Source organism: Habropoda laboriosa, unplaced genomic scaffold, assembly GCF_001263275.1.
Source record: "Habropoda laboriosa isolate 0110345459 unplaced genomic scaffold, ASM126327v1 scaffold99, whole genome shotgun sequence".
Lineage (NCBI taxonomy): Eukaryota > Metazoa > Arthropoda > Insecta > Hymenoptera > Apidae > Habropoda > Habropoda laboriosa.
The window spans coordinates 1,430,176-1,448,565 of NW_017100239.1; the positions used below are offsets into that span (position 1 = coordinate 1,430,176).

The 18,390-nt window shown below is 35.6% G+C and overlaps 3 protein-coding genes across 3 annotated transcripts; 1 reads left to right on the top strand and 2 right to left on the bottom strand.

The window, feature by feature from the left end:
* Positions 1 to 71: 71 nt before the first annotated feature.
* LOC108571848 (deoxynucleotidyltransferase terminal-interacting protein 2) lies at positions 72 to 1,002 on the bottom strand. The gene is made up of 2 exons (XM_017933990.1): positions 835 to 1,002; positions 72 to 751 (listed from the first exon to the last, which is right to left on the bottom strand). The coding sequence occupies exons 1-2, from the start codon at positions 926 to 928 to the stop codon at positions 72 to 74; spliced, it is 774 nt and encodes a 257-aa protein (XP_017789479.1). The 5' UTR covers positions 929 to 1,002.
* Positions 1,003 to 5,892: 4,890 nt separating this feature from the next.
* Positions 5,893 to 15,589, top strand: LOC108571843 (nose resistant to fluoxetine protein 6-like). Its single transcript, XM_017933984.1, has 10 exons — positions 5,893 to 6,202; positions 12,723 to 13,015; positions 13,101 to 13,276; positions 13,355 to 13,512; positions 13,720 to 13,857; positions 13,944 to 14,503; positions 14,621 to 14,926; positions 15,003 to 15,177; positions 15,237 to 15,379; positions 15,461 to 15,589. Exons 1-10 carry the CDS (start codon positions 5,893 to 5,895, stop codon positions 15,587 to 15,589), a joined length of 2,388 nt encoding a protein of 795 aa, XP_017789473.1.
* Positions 15,590 to 15,906: 317 nt separating this feature from the next.
* Positions 15,907 to 17,692, bottom strand: LOC108571736 (26S proteasome non-ATPase regulatory subunit 5). Its single transcript, XM_017933848.1, has 2 exons — positions 17,461 to 17,692; positions 15,907 to 17,224 (listed from the first exon to the last, which is right to left on the bottom strand). The coding sequence occupies exons 1-2, from the start codon at positions 17,679 to 17,681 to the stop codon at positions 15,907 to 15,909; spliced, it is 1,539 nt and encodes a 512-aa protein (XP_017789337.1). The 5' UTR covers positions 17,682 to 17,692.
* Between the last annotated feature and the right edge of the window lie 698 nt (positions 17,693 to 18,390).

Consider the following 18,390-nt stretch of genomic DNA (forward strand, 5'->3'; position numbering starts at 1 on the left):
TTATATCTAAATTTTTTATTTTGCAAATTTTATATTTTGTTTATTTAAAATATATTTACAAGTAATATAGATCATTTTTTCTTTCCCCTTTTAAGTTTTTTTGCATGTCTATGGGCTTTATGATGCAATTTTTTCTTTTCCTCAATAATTTCCTTATATTTACGTTTATTGTATTTAGAAAACTGAGCATCAGCCATAAGTTCATCTACAATTGTTCTCTTACGTTCTTTGTTTGTAAGACGTCCAGAATAATAATCCAAAGGTGAATCAATAACTTTACCAATTTGAAAGTATTTTGGTAGTGCCTTAAGATCATTCTTTTTATAGAAATGTTTTGGATCTAATACTGATCTCATTCTTATAACTTGAAGATCATGTTTAACTTCTGGTGTTAACTCAGGAGCACCCATATTGAACCAATTCTTGCCTTTAGTTTTAGCACGTTCCTTACGTCTCTGCTCTTGCAGTAGTTTCTTCTTCACTTCATAAGGAGGAACAGCTTGTAATTGTTCAAATCCAGGTGTTATAACACTTTTTTTAAGTATCTTATCTACTGCAGTCAATTTTTGTTTTAAAGGATTTAAATCTGGAGCGGCTATATTTTTTATCCATCTTCCACTTGACCAACCCATTTCTTTTTCAAATTCTTCGAGATCGATATCTTTAGACACATTATGGATTGTTTTTTTTGTTGAAATTTCATTTTCAAGTAGATCTACCTCTATATCAAAGAAATTTGGTGTCTCTGTATCTGTTGAATTAAAAACAAGTACAAAAATCTCGTTGGTAATTTGTCAAATATTTCTAACCTCAATAAACATCACAATAGAATACCATTATCTTCGAAATTTATATCATCTTCGTCACTGTCTAAATGATCTTTTGTCGCCAAATTTTCATCGCCTCTCGTATCAATTATTATATCCATTATTAAAATTAATTACAATTGCTTTCCTATTCGATAGCTCTCACGCGTGACGGTTATACCTATGTTTCGCATCACATTTCAGACCGAATAAACGACAGTTCATCCGTATTTTTCCCTTAAGAAAGAAAAAGAGGGAATGATGTACCTAAAAACGTAATATAAAACGTTTACAGATGTCGCGCATGCCCAGTGTCAAATATAAACCGCAACATGATTAATTTGAAAGTATTTATTGTGTTTAGTAATTTTTCTCATTTTTCATTAGGATCATTTTTACAACGTGACAAATTAACAAAACGAGTGAATAAACATTTATTGGGAAAGAATTTCCATATTTGTCAAATGTCCAACAATTGTTATAGTTCGTGTTCTATAAGGAAATACGTAGTTGCATAGTAACAGATACGTACAGGAAGTAGTTAGAGCATGTTGGGACCGGTTTTGCTTTAATAGATGAGACTTTCTTCAGTAGCTCGATTATTATAGCAAGTCACGTAACATTAACAAAATAAACCTTGAAATTCAATGGTATAAATGTCGAGAAAAAACCGAAAAACAAAGAGTATGATTTGTTCAAGATTAATAACCCAAAAATGATCGTTGCAGGAAATGTATACCAGATAAAATTTGCATAAAATGAAAGGTAAAAGTTTAAAAAGATTTCCTGAAAAGGGAGAAAGCGAATTTTCGTATTATAACCTGATTATAAACACGTTTTTAATGCGAAGCTATTCAATGGTTCTTACGCAAGAAGTTGTTTGAATAGAACATGAGAACAAAACATTGTATTTATATCACGTGGAATCGAAGGGACTCTAATTTTTTACATAACAATGTACCATTCCATATACAAAAAGAAAATGCAAAACGGTTGGAGTATCGGGTGTTAAACAACGCGACTTATGTCGGAAGTCTTATGCTGTATTGACTGCTAAACGAGCAATTCTCGATTACTTTCAATGTTTACTCGTCTCGTGCAAAAATAGCAAACATCGAGAGGCTTTTATATTTTATTATGGTTAATAACGATATGTTTTAACAGTGTATCATGTGAAACTATTAAATTAACTGTTTTACATTCCTGGCAAAGAATGCATTATTCTAAAATCATGTAACACACAGTATCCAATTATATGAGTGTTGTATTAGTAATAATCTACCAGTAAGAGATATCGTAATCCACTTTCTCCATAATGATTTTCGAGCAATTGACGAGATGTTCTGTTTAGTAATGAAATACCTCGTGATTAAATAATCAATACGTTTCTTAGCCCCTATAATTACAGACGATTGCATTAATGTCGTTAATCCTCTCCTTTTTCGTAATATTAAGTATAGCGTATGGATTATACGGAGATACGCTCAGTCCATTCTTATCCGCAATATGCAACGCATTATTACATTTTGGGTGGATAATATCTACAGCCTTTAGTTGCTTGCGTTAGCGGATATAGAGATTCGTAGGAAATGTTATTAAAATTTTTGAAATTATTTTGAACATTTATTGCATTTTTAGCTGTAATAAATAAAGCAATGTCTTGCAAGAGTTTGTACCCTTTTTCGAGGTTAACTTATTGCGCGTATTTGGTACACCCTGCTATCATACGAACAGTGGTATTACACAGAGAGATTTTCATGCATTTTAATTAAGAATTTATAGTATTAAAATTCTTTATAATTTATTTTTAATCGAGGCAAACAATTTGAATTTTCCAAGTTCCGTTACCGATCGGGTAAACTCACTTCATTACTCAATACTCCGTTAGATCTCGACTCTCTCGACTGTAGGCCATCTCCCCTCCCATTTCCTTCAGTACATTCCCCTTCCTGAATTTATCACTCCCCTACCTCTTACTACTTTTCATTTCTTTCCTCCCCTTTCACTCCTTTCTGAAGGAGAAAGCGTTCCCTGCCTCGAACAAAGACAAAATTTAGCGGTATACCTTTAACTGCTATTATTTATCCGTAGAAAACACTGAAAACGTTTTACCAAGGTTTTAATGCTATTTTATAGGTTATAATGTTGTTTGGATTTACGGTGACATCCTTCATCAGCTTGCTGTTCGAGACTACTATATTGTCCTTCCTAACAATAACAGTTCATCCCATGACAGCAAAAAAAAAAAAGACGAAAAAATAGAATAGTATTTATGTTCTTACATTTGATTCATTAATTAACAATACAATTGAGAAGATATTTTTGTAATATATAAGAAAAATAAAAGAGTCTGTTTTATTACTCTATTTTCATATTAATATCGAATCCACTATCCGTGATTACGAAACAGCGACAATATTATATAAGAAACTTGGAAAAAAAGCGAGACTTACTTACGCTTGTTGAGCATGCTTATCTTAAAACGTAGAAAAACGACCGTGAGTACTTCCTGAACAGACAACTCATTCTTCCAGTTGAAATTTCACTGGCTTAATATAAGGTAGATTATATTCATTCTGTAAGTGATTATCTCCCATAAATATTCAATGTATTCCTTCTTATTTAGAGTCGTGTGTTCAACACGAAAGGGTCCATGGCCTTGAATTATCTTCATCGTTTAAAATATAATCGATATATTAGGAGCAACAGACAGGAGATTACCTGTATATATTTTCTCGAAGGTAAAGGATTGTGTAATGAGAGAAGGATGATCGATAAAAGAAAAAAAAAAACCGTTTGAAAAGGAAGGTCAACTACGGAAAGGCCAACTGTGGTCCTTCAACTGTACTATGAATTGAAATTTCATTTCTCAATTTCACAGATCTTCGATAATCACACGTTTTCAATAGAAATTTGTTCCTTCGAAGAAAAACATCAGACGAAATTCGGTTTGCTTTGACCAGTTTCACTTTCCGTTTACATCATTGAGCAAATATGCGACACGAACGAAAGAGAAATCCCGAATTAAAATATCCATATCGTGATCAGAAAAATAAAAAAAAAAAATATTCAGAATAGCCACATGTGTTTCATAAAAAACAAGGCTTTATTCAGGACTCTATCGAGATCCACTTTTATTACACAAACTTCAAAAGAGGTTCAGAAAAAGAGCAACGAACACGTGAATAGCATTGCAACAACATAACACAGTGTTAGTACGCTTTAAAGAAAACAAGCAACTGCACTTCGTAACTGCAGCGTATATACATTATATCTAATTTTCAACGCGGCTCGCGTTTTAATAGCGCGTGCTACGAATGCGATTCACAATTAAAGTTCATGTTAATGACTTTCTCAGTGTTGGTTATTAAAATTTTTAAATTGCACGGGATGATGGTAAAACTCTGCAATGATGAGAAAAGCTAAAAAAAAAAGAAAAGAAAACGAATTTCAGCACGACTGAACAGCACGAATGACAACGTTTGACGAAAGTTTTACATAGGAGAAAGGGAAGCACTCCTCTAATAATATGAAATTTCTCAGTGAAACCACTGAAATAATCTTTGTCGTCGGTTTCGGAGGAACTCATGCAAAACTTCGTTGAAAACGTTGCAAGTCATTGGCCGCGGATAATTTCTTTCAATTAATCAATTAATTTAATGCATACAGTAATCCTGTGCCAACCTTGGTTCATTAAAGTTTCTCGTACACCTACTTAAGATCCATTATGCGCATAGATCAAGCGTCCAATTAAGTTGTCTATTATTTGAAATGTTCGGTAGTTCATTTTTTTCTACCTGACATATTGCATTAACATAAAGAAAGAAAAGAGAGAAGCTAACTTTTAAGCATGGAACACCAAAATATCCAACGTAAAAAAACCACTGGAGGAGTGGCTGGTACAAAGATTAGTCGCTGTTTAAACATCCTTGTCCGTTCAGTTTTATAAATCCGCTTTTACGTAAGCTTTCTAATTTTAATGACTTAAATCTGACTTCCTTCCGTGTTCTTTTTTTTTTTCGACTAACTACCAAACCAAGAGATAATGTTCAAGGGTTCACCATTGTTCAATAATCTTTTCAACCTTTGTCATACGTTATCAAGTTTATCATCTTCCTCGCAGATATTTTGTTATTCAAAATACAAGTTTTTGTCGTGACCACATTCCCATGCATGTTTAAACTGAGAAACAGAGAAGCAGGTACAAAAACGTTTCAGCAATTCCTATAAAGAAACACAGCTTGGCTGTTTTGAAAGAGGGGAACTATATGTTTCTCTAGCTCTCCCGTTTCGTCAACGGATACGAAATTATGCTAACTACGAGCAGCCTTAAACAAGCCGCGTATCGGGCTAAAGTGTCCGCCACTGGCGCTCACTTTTCAATATGGGGAGGTTTCTCCCCACCATTTCCTCGCACTTTCATTACTACCAAGATATTCATCCGGCCAAGTCATTTTTCTACCATTGCCAGCCTCGTCGTTCTAGCTGATTCTTGGCCATCAAATAAGGAGGAACCGCAGGAAAGAGAGGACGCTAGTTTCAGTCGTCTACGGATAGTTAAAGGTCGTCAAAGTGGTTTTATATACATCAGTACCAGCGCTCGCTCGCTCTCTCTCTCTCTCTCTCTCTCTTTCTTTCTTTATTTCTTTCTCTCCTTCTCTCTTTCTCTTTGCTTTCTCGAAAGTATGTTAACGAGAACGGCAGCACTACGACTCGAAATTCTCTGGAAGAACCCGAAAACTCGACTGCAAAGGTCCACGTGACTCTCAGAGGAAGAGAAGGATTCGAAACCTTGTGAAGAAGAAAACCAGTAACCTGGAACAGTGAAAAAGCTTCGTTTTATTCCAATCGAGGAAATCGGTCGTTCACTGTGATTCGAAGTATTTTTTTTTTGTTTTTTTTTTTGTTACTGTGATATTGTACGATTTGATAAAACTTTTAAATAACGTTCAATGTGTGTTTGATATCTATCGGAAATATGGTTACATTGTTAAGAAGACTGATCATGAATAGTTGAGATTAACTGGATCTCCCTCTGAACTTCTTCATTGCTCTAGTGTTTGGTGTAAAAGCAATTTAAGTAACAATGAACCAGACGTGGTATCAAGTCGTTCTTCTCGCATGCTTCGCGGTCTGCGGAGTGACATCTACTTCCAATGTCTCAGAGAATGCTACTCAGGATCTATTAACGAATAATCGAGTGAGGACTTTAACAGACATGGATAATACTCTGGATAGAAACTGGACCACCTTGTCAAATGTATTAGACATCTTCAACGTGCGTCATCTTGCGAATAATTGGACCGAAGCAAAGTATCCCATCGAGGAAGAGTGTGCGAAAGACATCACTAGGTACATCGAAGGTTTGAAGAGGCACGAAGGATGGGCTCTGAAAGGTATGTTGAACCAGTTAAAATTTATGCAGAAAACTGTCTTCCACTCGGTAGTTGCTTTCTGTTCAAATATTTAACGATCAATTATTCATTCGAAACTAACCATGCGCAAACATTTCCCTCTTTTTATCTTCGCCCGTTTACACGTGAAGACAACGGTACATCCTGCGATACGAGCAAAAATATATTGTACCAATAGAAAGTGTAGAGATATACATGTGTAATTGCCAGACCTACTTTGAATTATCACGGCTGGTGATTTCGTTGGACTTTAACAGAAATGAATTCTGACCAGAGATGAAGAGACAGAAATCAACTTGAACGTGAAAAAAGAAAAGAAAGAAAGAAAAAAAGAATTCGATGAATTAAAACGAGATTCGTAAAAAGGGCCAGCTTCGTTTCAGGATTTAGTAGATTTTTTATAAAAAAAGAAGGATAAAAATAATCATAGGTGTTGAACTGATTGTGAAGATTCAAGAAGCTTAATTCACTTTCATCAGGAAGGAAATAGAGAGTTGATAAGGTCATCAGTCGTCAGTGGACTGCCAGAAACGTTCTCGCTAAATCATCTCTGTCTTCCTCCCGTCACCAGTTCCTCCTTTGCCTACTTTCATCGTGAAATTTCACTTTTCGCGACACAAAAGAGCAACTGGGCGGCTTCCACAAGCGGCGCAGCTCGCTACGACAACGAATCGCTTTCAATGTTTTACTGTTTTCCTCGGTCAATGCCACTTTTCGCAAGAGGCTTCGGCTGTTCCACCTTTTCGAAAGTTCCAATGTTGCCTTTCATTGTCTCTCTCGTTTAACGACCGAGTAAAAGAACAGTATACGACCAATTGTCTTGTAATATCCAGTCGCCATTATGGGTAGAAACGATGGTCCTGCAAATGATGATCCAGATAATTTAATTACAAACTTTGTTTCATCTTAAAAGATTATCGAAATTCGAATTATTCATAGAATTTCAGTGACAAACTTACTTTTCTCTTATTTCATTCAACAGCGTTTTTAATTAACTCCTGGCCAATAATACTTTTTTTTTAAATCAATTACACCTCGAACGTATCTATTTTCATCGACAGATAACTGATATCAGCGCATAGACAATGAGATTTTTGTTGAAATTTTCTCAGAGCAGGATACATAGTGAGACTTTGCATCGATTGCAACACGTCGACGAAGAATGTCAGTCGACATACCAAGTTCTACGCAATATCTAAGAATAGTATATATGCTTTCTTTGTATTATCTGCTACCGCTACACCTTTCGGATCCTTTTTTCGAACACTATACCTTCAGATGGTAAGTGAAAGGGTTAAGTGTGTCACGGTTATCCCTTTTGATTACATGCGTCGTAGAAGAGGAAAGAAAAGAAGTGGATAGAGATAAAATCGTGACGACATGACCAATCATATAGTTTCTGCGGCATGAAATTGTGGCTGTTTTTTATTGCTTCTTTATAACGTTTAACTAGAAGGTGTTTCTGCCGTAAATTATGCGACACGTTTGATTAGGTATTAAGTACAAAGAGTAAAAAGAAAAAAAAATAGAAGAAAATGATAGAAAAGTTACCGATGCGTAAAGTAAGAGGTCGGATTAGATGGAAACGCGGTCGAGAAGCGGAGAAAGACAGACCAGCAGCTTTCCGCGGCTGGATATTTAATTTTACGAATGACCGATGGAAACCGGTAGTCGTACATTGCACCATTGAATTTTTAGCCAGGAAAATCAAAGAGATCGTGAAATTGGCTAAATATTACCATCTCTCTCGATCCGAAATTTGTCTCGATCTTTTACCAAAAGACTTCTTCGAATAACCTTAAAGCAGATATAATTAAATATTTTATCGATTACTTCTTTATTTATTTATTTATTTATTTTTTATTTTTTTGAAAGTCACGACAACAACAAGTCGATGACGAAATAATCGTGTCCATAAACCATAGAATGTACCTAAAGAGGAACAAACTACTTTTTGCACGTTACTCTCGACATACATATCTCGTTACAAGGAAGAAGTTCACCACGGACGTGCTGAGAACGAACAGCGCCAGATGACTCGAGAAAGAAAGTTCGTTTCAATAGCTTCCATTTCAGAGGCCGCGGCGTTTCCATGAAATTTTCGCCGCTAAGAGGGAAAAAAACGAATCGCGTTCGAAACAACGGTATTTACGGATGTGTTTCTTTTCTCTTTCAAAATTGTCGGATAGTAGAAAGTTTCCACCTTTTATTATACTTACTCCAATTTCATACGACAGAACGAAAGTAAAATTTCGTTTAGGCTCTATTATCCCGCATAACGGCCATTATCTCCGGTGTGAATTCTGCTCTCCCCAATTTCCAAGCCGCATAGGAAAAGTCCATCAAGCGAATTTCATGGCTTTCTCCTTTTTCGCGGTGCTCTATTATCATCGTAGGAAGTTCAAATTCGTACAATTGCACGGGGAAAGGTGAAAGGTGCCGCTAGGAGGAAACGACATTAGGTACGTTACCGTTATGACATTTGAAATGCTATTCACAGTGGTATACACCTATCGTGAGAAGGGAGCACTTGACTTTCGGTTCTGCTCAATCGTCACTTCCGGGTTCTTGGCCTGACCATATTTCATTTAATGTTCTGCATATATAAAATCAGTTCACAAAACCATTTAAAAATGGTACGAACAAAAGGCAAATAAAAATCATGAATTTAGGATAACCTCAACATATCCATGGACCAATATATTGTATATATTTCTTTGAAATAGAAAGAATTATTTTTCAATTTTTATAATAAAAAATTAAAGCAGAAATGACATTTAAATGTAGAAAATGTATTTAAAAAATGTGCTCTAAAAGCCAGCTGGAAAACTCTCCAACGAAAGTTAAATGAAAATGGCGATGAAACTCTATAAAATAATGAACGATTATCATGGTCGATGCACCGTCACGCTGCTTAATTTCGCGACAAGCTTATGGATGGGACTTCCGTGAGCATCCTTCGCGAACCGCGCAAAAGTAACGTTAGAAAGTTTTAAGGAAGACGCGTGCACGAAGAAACACGGTCGAAGTAGAAACCGCGGCAATTATCGAAATTACGTCACGATGGATATAAAAACCGGCCGGAGAAAGGATTACGTGGAAGCGGGGCTTGCGAACGCAACTTTCACGTAACGCGCGTCAGACTTTTCTTCGATCGGTCTCAATCCTTTACGTATCATACCTTTTTTTCCTTCTCTTTTTCATAAACGGGGTATATAACCGTGATATAACAGGGATATCGTTCTTAGAGAAGCCTCGTCTCTTCGTTCGTCGCTTCCTAGTTCGTGGAACACGATCTGTCGATATTTTTATAGGCACCGTTATCGTACGGCTTATAACGTGAAGTTTAGATCACGGTATATACACATGTGTAAGGTCCTTTCTCGCATCTGATTAATGTTTCGAACACCGTGGATTATGTAAGCAGATATTCCCTTGCGTACTTTCTATGTGTTTCCCCTCTAAACAGGTTTGCCTTCCACGGCGAATCACGTACCAGCATGTTGAACATGCCAGCCACATGCCTACTTTATCTACTGCTCGTAAATTGTCTCGGACCTCGACTCGAAAATTGTTCGAAATGAAGTCAGTACAATATGTATGTACAGAGATGTGTAGCCAATTTCTGTACGTTCTGTCAGACACGTTGGCTTATGTCTTCTTGAAAAGCGTATGAAAAGTAGAAAGTACCGGCATTCGTGAGTTGTGCAACCGCCTAAATAAATGCGTGTTGTATCGTACGCTGCAGTCTTTCAATTAACGAGCTGCCTTCTGGATTCGATAAATCAAGGGAAATGCATGCGTTCAGCACAGTTCAACATGTAGAATTTCTTGCATGCAAACAATGAATTCTGAGGTTTACGAGACACGTGTAAAATTGTTAAAAATCAAGATAATCTCGAGGTAATCTTTTATAATAGCTTAAAGGCGTGTTTGAATTAATTCCACTTGCTAAATCGATCTATCAATCGTGCAGCGCAAGTGAATGTGACTGGTAGACGTTTTCGTTGACTGATCGCTGATTATAGGCTGGCTTTGAAACACAGATTGCTAAATAAAATCGCCACGATGCTAGAGAACAATGTGTTAGGCGTGACACGCGTTTCACTTTCTGCCCGGACGCGTTATAATTTTATTCTGGGACCGCGTAATGCTGCGTGATGCAATCAATCAATCAATCAATCCAATACATCCCCAAGTCACCGATGCACCGACTTCTTTCTGAATCATCCTTCTGCCATATCTAATAATACACCTTGGTTAACGAGGAAAAAATTGTAGAGTCGTATACGTTACAAGGATCATTTAGAAACGATGTTTTTTTACGTGACATTATAATTAATGGAAATAAATTTACATCGACATGTTCGAATCTTGAAAGACACGTGGATGGAACGTTCTCAATGTGATCCACGCGTAAAAGTCAAGCACGTCCAACTATAGGGACATTAATATTGCAACACGATGAACTATACCGAGGAGAGCCTTTCTCTTTCCAAATTACTTTCCCCAGCTGGTTGTCCGGAACGTGCTAAATAGCACGTACAATCGGTCGGAAGTAAGTAGCGGATCATATTGTCATGGTCATTCAATTAAATATCCAATTAAAATCTCCTTAATGACAGTAAGTAAAAAATATATTTCAAAAACTTAATAAAAAATTCTACAATGTAATAATTAATATGGACTTTCGAGAAATGAAATTCATTGTAGAACGAAGTTTATTAAATACAAATACATATATCCTAACGACTGACAATGTGGTAAGAAACGAAACGCAATGGGAATTTCAACGATGGATCAGCAATGACGGTTATGCACTTCACGCGGTTGCACGTGGAATTTCGTTGCACCTGTCGATCGACGAACGAAGAGTACACGCAGCGAACTGAAACCAAGTTTTTTCAGGAACGTTCATTGCGATAGAACCCTTGAACTTTGTCAGGAAAGCCTCGACCATGAGCGCAATGCTAGAAGCGAGAGACCGTCTTGTAAACCGGTTGTGTTCCCTGCACGGAAACTTATCGAATTCGTGTTTCCTGTGAAAAATCCTTTTTCACCAAAAAATAAAACAGAAAAAAAGAAAAATAAAAGACTAGACTTATCATCTCTAGTATTCTTGACTTCGATAAATCATCAAATAGAATAATTTTAAAGTGAATGCAAATAAAAGGATCTCTTTCGAAGTTTTTTACTCTCTTTCATATCCATTCGAGTGATCGAATCACGATAGCGTGTAATAAAGACACGGTATTCATGAATGAAACCTCGTGGGAATGGACAAGATTGCCTCGGTGCGTTCACGTTTCATTCTTACACGAATCAACGAGGATCACGTGCAAAGATTGAACTTGACTTTGGTTGTTCAATGACTGGATTATGTCAGGGATCATTGCACGCACGTAAAATCCATTGTTATTCTAATTTCTTTCGCGATTACGACTACATCTTGTGTTGGCTTTGTGCGAACGGAATCGATAATAAGACTCCTCCACGTTTATCGAGATCATGGATTAGGCAATGCCCATAAAAGTCTGGCTAGTCAAACCAAATAAAACATGTTCAAGGTCAAGATCTACCTTCTAGTTAGAATTCGTCAATTTGAAACAATTTTAACTATTCTAAAATGAAGAGAAAATAGATGAGATGATATATAGATGAGATGAGATATAGATATAGACGATATAGATGAGAAAAAGAAAAGTTTCAGTGGAAATGTTCTGTCGATGAAACAGTAAACTGAGGAAAATCATTGCGAAACATTTCTACAGGGGAAACCTGTATCAATCATGTTTCTGCATGAAACAATGACGTCGCAATTTATGGAGTAACCGCAATTTATGGTTGACGTAACGAAACCATGATGAAGCATGTGGAAATGAGCTGAACACTACCACAACCACGACGATGACGGCGACCATGATGATGATGATGATGATGATGATGACGATGATGATGATTAGATAATATTACTTTCTTCTCGGAGAGAAAGTCTTATTAGAGAACCGTTCAATCCCTGATAGCTGTCGTAATCTTTGATAATGAAAATTGCGTGTTAGCATCGACGTCTGCGTTCAATTATGAAACTGCAAACGAACGTGGTGCAACTAGAATCAACTTTACGACATCTATCAAACGATGTCTGCATTATCTAGTATTAAAAATGAATGAAACTTGTATTGCATAAATGAAAAATGATCCGCGTGGACAGCATAGACGTCGAAGATTCGAGTATTTTGTTGGATTTTAGTCGTTCTTGCAACGACTAACCTACATGAATCCTTGAAACGTTTCAATCAGAATTTCATCCGAACTGATCCGGAAATGGTCACTGGTCGAACGGAGAGAAAGTGTCTTGAGTGACTTCTCAAAGTAGGTCATCGGTTACGACTTAACAAGTCATCCTATAATGAAAACGAGCATGCGAACCTGTTTCATCACGCCATCGCAAAGTTGATTTACCGATCTCGAACGGTTACACGAAATTCTTCTTGTTCCACAGCTGACGACGCTTCAGGCAGATACACCAACAGCTTCTTCTGGGGAAACTCCTATTATGTAGGATCGTCCACCGAATGTGCCTATATCGACGAAGATTATGGGAGGAATATGAAAAATGTTCGACGAGATGCGTCGTCGATGGAAGAAGTGGAGGAATTCAACACTGAGCCACAAAAAAAGAACAGTGGACTCAGTGGGAACAATCTATGGACTGGAATCAGATTGAACAAACCACCATATAAATTAGGATTTTATATGATGACCATTTCGATGAATACTACTCTGTCTCCAGTGGTAAATTATTTCAATCTTTCAAATATACCTAGAGAATTTTGCTATTTGCAATCTTTAATTATTATCATTGTAATGTTAATTACAGACGAGAACCATTTATCTGGGAATTTGTCTGCCCTTCTCATGCTCTGCTTCTGATGTCTCCGTAATAGCAAAGCTTGCAGCTAGTGAGGAAGCGGCAAAACATTCGTCAATAGAAAAGATACGAGATCAGCATGACATGTATAATATGTACGAGGATCCAGTATTCTGGATTCTATTGTATGTTTCATTGTATATTTCTAAGTGATGCATTAAATTACAAGGCAAATTGGAATTAAAGTATGGTATATGTTTCAGTGGTGTGACTGGTGGCGTCCTGATTTTGATGGTAATCGGTACCGGGTACGATCTCTATGTAACGAGAAAATATACTCGTGGAAGGAACGTGATGTACGATTTAGAAAGGCACGCAAAACTCGAACAGCTAGCCGCCCAAAATCAAAAGTCTCTAAGTGGTAAGATGGTCGATCTTGTTACATGAATTCTCTTGCTTAAAGTGTCCTTCCTGTAATGATCCTTCCTTGGACACGGCTCGAGGTTCAACATAGTGCCGTTTCGTTCGTTTCCTTGAGTACAAAAAGGGTGACTAACATTTACAGACTAGCACAGGACAAAGGACAGTATCAGAGACAATGATACACTTTTATTATTATATTCCGTAGCTTTTCAAGGTAAGGTCTACCTTCCTGTTCCAGCGGCAGAAGCTATCATCAACGGAGCTCAGTCGTTAGCTGTAGTTAATAACAACAACGATCATGAAGGTAGTCCTCGTTCAGCTAGTCCGGAAATACACAAATTCAGTAAGTGATCGTTAATAAAGGGAAATTATTGGTGAGTAACCATGGGAACAATGGAAGAAAATGAATCGTTATTATGTTGTTCGTAGGTGTCTTCGAGGAATTGTTGCTTTCGTTCTCAGTTCGAACCAACGTAAAGATCATCTGCGACGACAAAGTCGGTGGAGATACTATCAGCACTATTCATGGCCTCAGAGCGATTTCGATGGCCTGGGTTATCCTTGGTCATACCTGTATCACCGCTTTCAAGTATTCCGATAATATGGAATATCGAAAGGTCGTGGAAAAGAAGTTCCTTTTCCAAACTGTCACGAACGGAGCTTTCAGCGTCGACACGTTCTTTTTCATGGGAGGCTTACTCGTCAGCTTCCTGTACTTCAGAACGAACGCAAAAGGAGACTTAAACAAACTCACTCAGGGTACGCGAGGTGTGGTTGCTGGTGGTCTGAAATTTATCGGTCTTCTTGGATATCGATTTTGTAGACTCACGGCTCCCTATATGTTTGTACTGGGAGTGGTTCAAATTGCAATGAAATGGTTCCATTCGAATTCTGTATTTGAACCACCAACTGCTGATCATTATAATTGTCCTAATTATTGGTGGAGGAATTTACTGTATATCAATACATTGTTTCCGGTCGATCAAATGGTAAGTTTTCCGGTAATTTTAAAGAACTCTCAATCCAAACAACAAAATGGTATATTTAATATTGTATGATACGATCAGAATTAGTAATTATTCTTTTTCATTTATTTCTTTTTGAAGTGTATGATTTGGAGCTGGTATGTCGCAGATGATACTCAATTCTATATCGTCGGTGCTGTGATATTGGTTTTAGCAACGAATCACTTCAAAATCGCAACATTCGCGACGATTGCTTTGCTTTTTAGTTCCTGGTTAACGACGGGATATATTGCTCTAGTGAATAATCACATGCCAAGCTCCGACGACCCGTTGGCACTCTTTGACAAAATCTACGATAAACCATGGACCAGATTAGGTCCTTACCTAATAGGCATGTCGATGGGATATTACCTGTTCAGGGTTGATTGTAAAATAAAAATGTCCAAGGTAAATAGAAATTGATGTCCTTGAAACAGGCACGAAACAGTAATTCTATCTTAAATTATAACATGATCACTTTTAGACAACCATCTGCGTGGGTTGGCTCCTTTCTTCTGCGTGTCTTTTGAGTTTGTTGTACGGTTTATACGAAGCAGAACTCAGCCCTATAATGGCAGCTGCTTACTCCTCTTTAAGTCACAGTATTTGGGCACTTGGTTTATCGTGGATCGTAATTGCGTGCAGTACAGGATACGGAGGTAATTACTTTTCAATAATAATTATTTTTGATTGAAATTTTAATTTTGATCATTTATAGGATACGTAAACAGTATTCTGTCCGCACCAATTCTGTATCCAGTGAGTAGAACAACATATTGTGCCTACTTGGTACATCCGCTGGTAATCCGATTAACAGCCATGAACTTAGACTCGCCATTTCATTTAGGGAAATATACCATGGTAAGTGAATGTAAAATTTTAGAAAAGACTGTTTCCTATTGGCATTTATGGGTTAGTGTGATTAAAAGATTTACTTTACAGATGATTACTTTCTTTGGACAATTAGTTCTATCCTACTTATTATCGTTCATCATATCGGTATCCTTCGAAGCTCCTATCGTAAGCATGTTAAAGATACTTTCTCCCAAAAAACGGAAACGCATACAATGAAGCAGTGATATACTTGTTATGCATAACATGTCTCGAAAAATTATTTATGTCTTTATTGTATGTAATTAATGTTAAAAATTCATGAATCAGTGAAAAAACATTGACATATTACAAACACTGTGTAAAAGTTGCACGAATTTTTGCGTTAATGCAAACACGTAGTCTTAACTTTACTATGTATTTTTACTTATAAATAAATTATTTGTCTTTGTACATCTGCATTCCTCACCATACAAAAGAATATATCATACTTTATATACTATCACACTTTATTTTTACAATATAAGATACAGAAACAAAAATAAAAATAACTTAACTTATAAACGTTCTACCGCAACATCTGTAACCTGTAGATGTGATCTTCCACTTACAAACTCTGTAAATTTTTCCATTATATATGCAGGAAATATGTTTGGTTCAGCTTCAGTTAACCGTCTTATAACTTCATATTTAGCTTCTTTACATTCTTTAAAGGACTCATTGGTATGTAATAAGAATTCTATAAAACCTAGACGTGTAGATATGTATTCTTGACCCCATACTTGAGATGCCAAAACTTCCAACACCTTTAAACCTGCTTGCCTAATATCTGCAAATTGGTGCGTACATATTGCTACAATCATGCCCAATGGATCATCACCCAGATAATCAAACCATGATTTTGTCAATGATAAAATTCTGTTGTCTTGTTCTACTTTTTGTACATCAAGTATCTGAGCCAAACAATTCAATCCATGAATTTTTACTGCTGGAGGCATTTTTTGTATAACAGCAGCAATTATTGGTAGTATAAGTTGCATTTCATGTCCTAAAGCTTGTAAAGCATATTTACCTTCAACACTCATAGAAATATGTCCCAATGTGTCTAATGCAACACCAAGAATTGTCTCATTCTCAGGAAATTCTATTACTTTGAATAATTCAGAAACTACCACTGGATATTTCGAAAAAATTTCATGAGGCCAATAATGTGCAACATTGCCAAAAAATTTCATTAAACCAGGAATCAGTAAATTTAACAATGGAACTTCATGTTCTATTTTTTGAACTAAACTTCTTAGGACTCCTTGCTGTTCTAAAAATCTCAATCCTTCTTCTGTTAATGCTAACTGTGTCAAAAGCTCTAATGCATTTACTTGAAGCAATACATCTTCACTGTCAAGAATATTGATTAAACTAGTCAAAAATCCTGATTGAGCAGATGCTTCTAGACCTTCTTTTGAAGATTTTGCTACATCCACAACAACTTCATATATACGAAAACTAGTAGTATCATTCTTTACTAATAATCTAGCAAAATTTTGTAACAATTCACCTTTATATAAAATCTGTAGTCCTTTTGAATCATTACCAATTATACACATTATACTCATTGCAGATTTAGCTACTATCAAATCGTCATCTCCAATCCTATTTATGATAGCAACTAATAAACTGACATCTGTGAGCAACAGAAATATCTTCTGGGGATTAGAAACAATGCACAAAATTTCATTCAACGCAAGAGATTTAACTGCAGAAGATGGATGAGTTATCAATTGTGATATCTCTGTGGAATATCTTTGATATACTTCTCCAGCTTTAAAGATGCCAAACAATGTTTTCAGAATGTCACACACCTGATCTACAAATTCTCTGTAAGAGAAAAAAGTAACAAATACTTATTTTTATAGCCATTTTTATTCCATAATATTTTTTCACTACTGTAATGGTTGATATTGCCATGACACATCTAACTAAAATGTAAACTTTCATATGTCACTTTTTGTTAATTTGTTTGAACGCAATTTTTTAAGAATAAAAAGAAATTATCTTAAAATACGATAGCAGTCGTAAAAAATAGTTTCACAAAATCAGTATTGTTGTGATACCTGTTATTGGAGTTTAACTGAGTAAACAACTGACCAAGATCCACATTACGAGAGATTTGTTCGCTTTCCCTATTATTCAAGCTTCCTAATTTGATTTTTACGTCTGATAAAATATTCTTTTTTTCTTCAACGCTATTTAATTCGCCGAGGCGAACAATATTTGCTTGTAACCACTCCGTCATAGTCGACATAATGATATTACTCTTTCGATAGATTACCATAGAGTCAAGCCTTTGAAGTATCAACAAACGAACTACCAACATTAAAATAATAACGCTTTTTTTATTCATAAAGAAATAAATTTTACTAAATGCCAAATTTAACTACAAGCAGTTCCTAGAAATTTTATAAAATAAAATTTTTTTATCGATACTTGAAGTATATTATTCTTTAAAACTATTACGTCTTACTTCAAATCATTAAAGTATCGTACCAATATGATAGAAATATTTTTCTTCTTCTAAATATCATTAATATTTACTAAACAAAGTCATTAACAAATAATAAATCATTAATATCTTATATATTACGAGAACTATACAGTAACGAAAAGAATAAAAATTGTTATCATTTGAAATCATGATCGTCATAAATTATAAGTATTATCACACAGTATCATTTAAGAAGTTCCTATAGAAGATATGAAAATATTTAGAGCTCATGAATGAAAATTAAATTGTACCCAATTTTTACTTTTTTATATTATTTTAAATGTAAAAAGTAATACTTAAATAAACATTAAATGCGTGCCATGCAACAAACATTCACTATTCCAAGTAGAGACGCAAAATGCGGTAAAAAATCATTTGAAAATATTTCAATGAATATTTTGATAAAAAAAAACGAAAATGATTCGTAAAGAATTTGTACAGAAAGAAAATATTATTTTCTATCTTACCAAAAATCTTATTTTGCTAAAATATTTACACT

Excerpts from the sequence above, each read along its gene's own strand:
- LOC108571848 (XM_017933990.1), bottom strand. The coding sequence starts at position 928 with ATGGATATAATAATTGATACGAGAGGCGATGAAAATTTGGCGACAAAA. Across the intron at positions 752-834 it reads TATAAATTTCGAAGATAATG|ATACAGAGACACCAAATTTC; the intron begins GTATTCTATTGT and ends TTAATTCAACAG.
- LOC108571843 (XM_017933984.1), top strand. The coding sequence starts at position 5,893 with ATGAACCAGACGTGGTATCAAGTCGTTCTTCTCGCATGCTTCGCGGTC. Across the intron at positions 14,927-15,002 it reads GTAAAATAAAAATGTCCAAG|ACAACCATCTGCGTGGGTTG; the intron begins GTAAATAGAAAT and ends GATCACTTTTAG. Across the intron at positions 15,178-15,236 it reads GTGCAGTACAGGATACGGAG|GATACGTAAACAGTATTCTG; the intron begins GTAATTACTTTT and ends GATCATTTATAG.
- LOC108571736 (XM_017933848.1), bottom strand. The coding sequence starts at position 17,681 with ATGGTAATCTATCGAAAGAGTAATATCATTATGTCGACTATGACGGAG. Across the intron at positions 17,225-17,460 it reads CAGTTAAACTCCAATAACAG|AGAATTTGTAGATCAGGTGT; the intron begins GTATCACAACAA and ends TTTCTCTTACAG.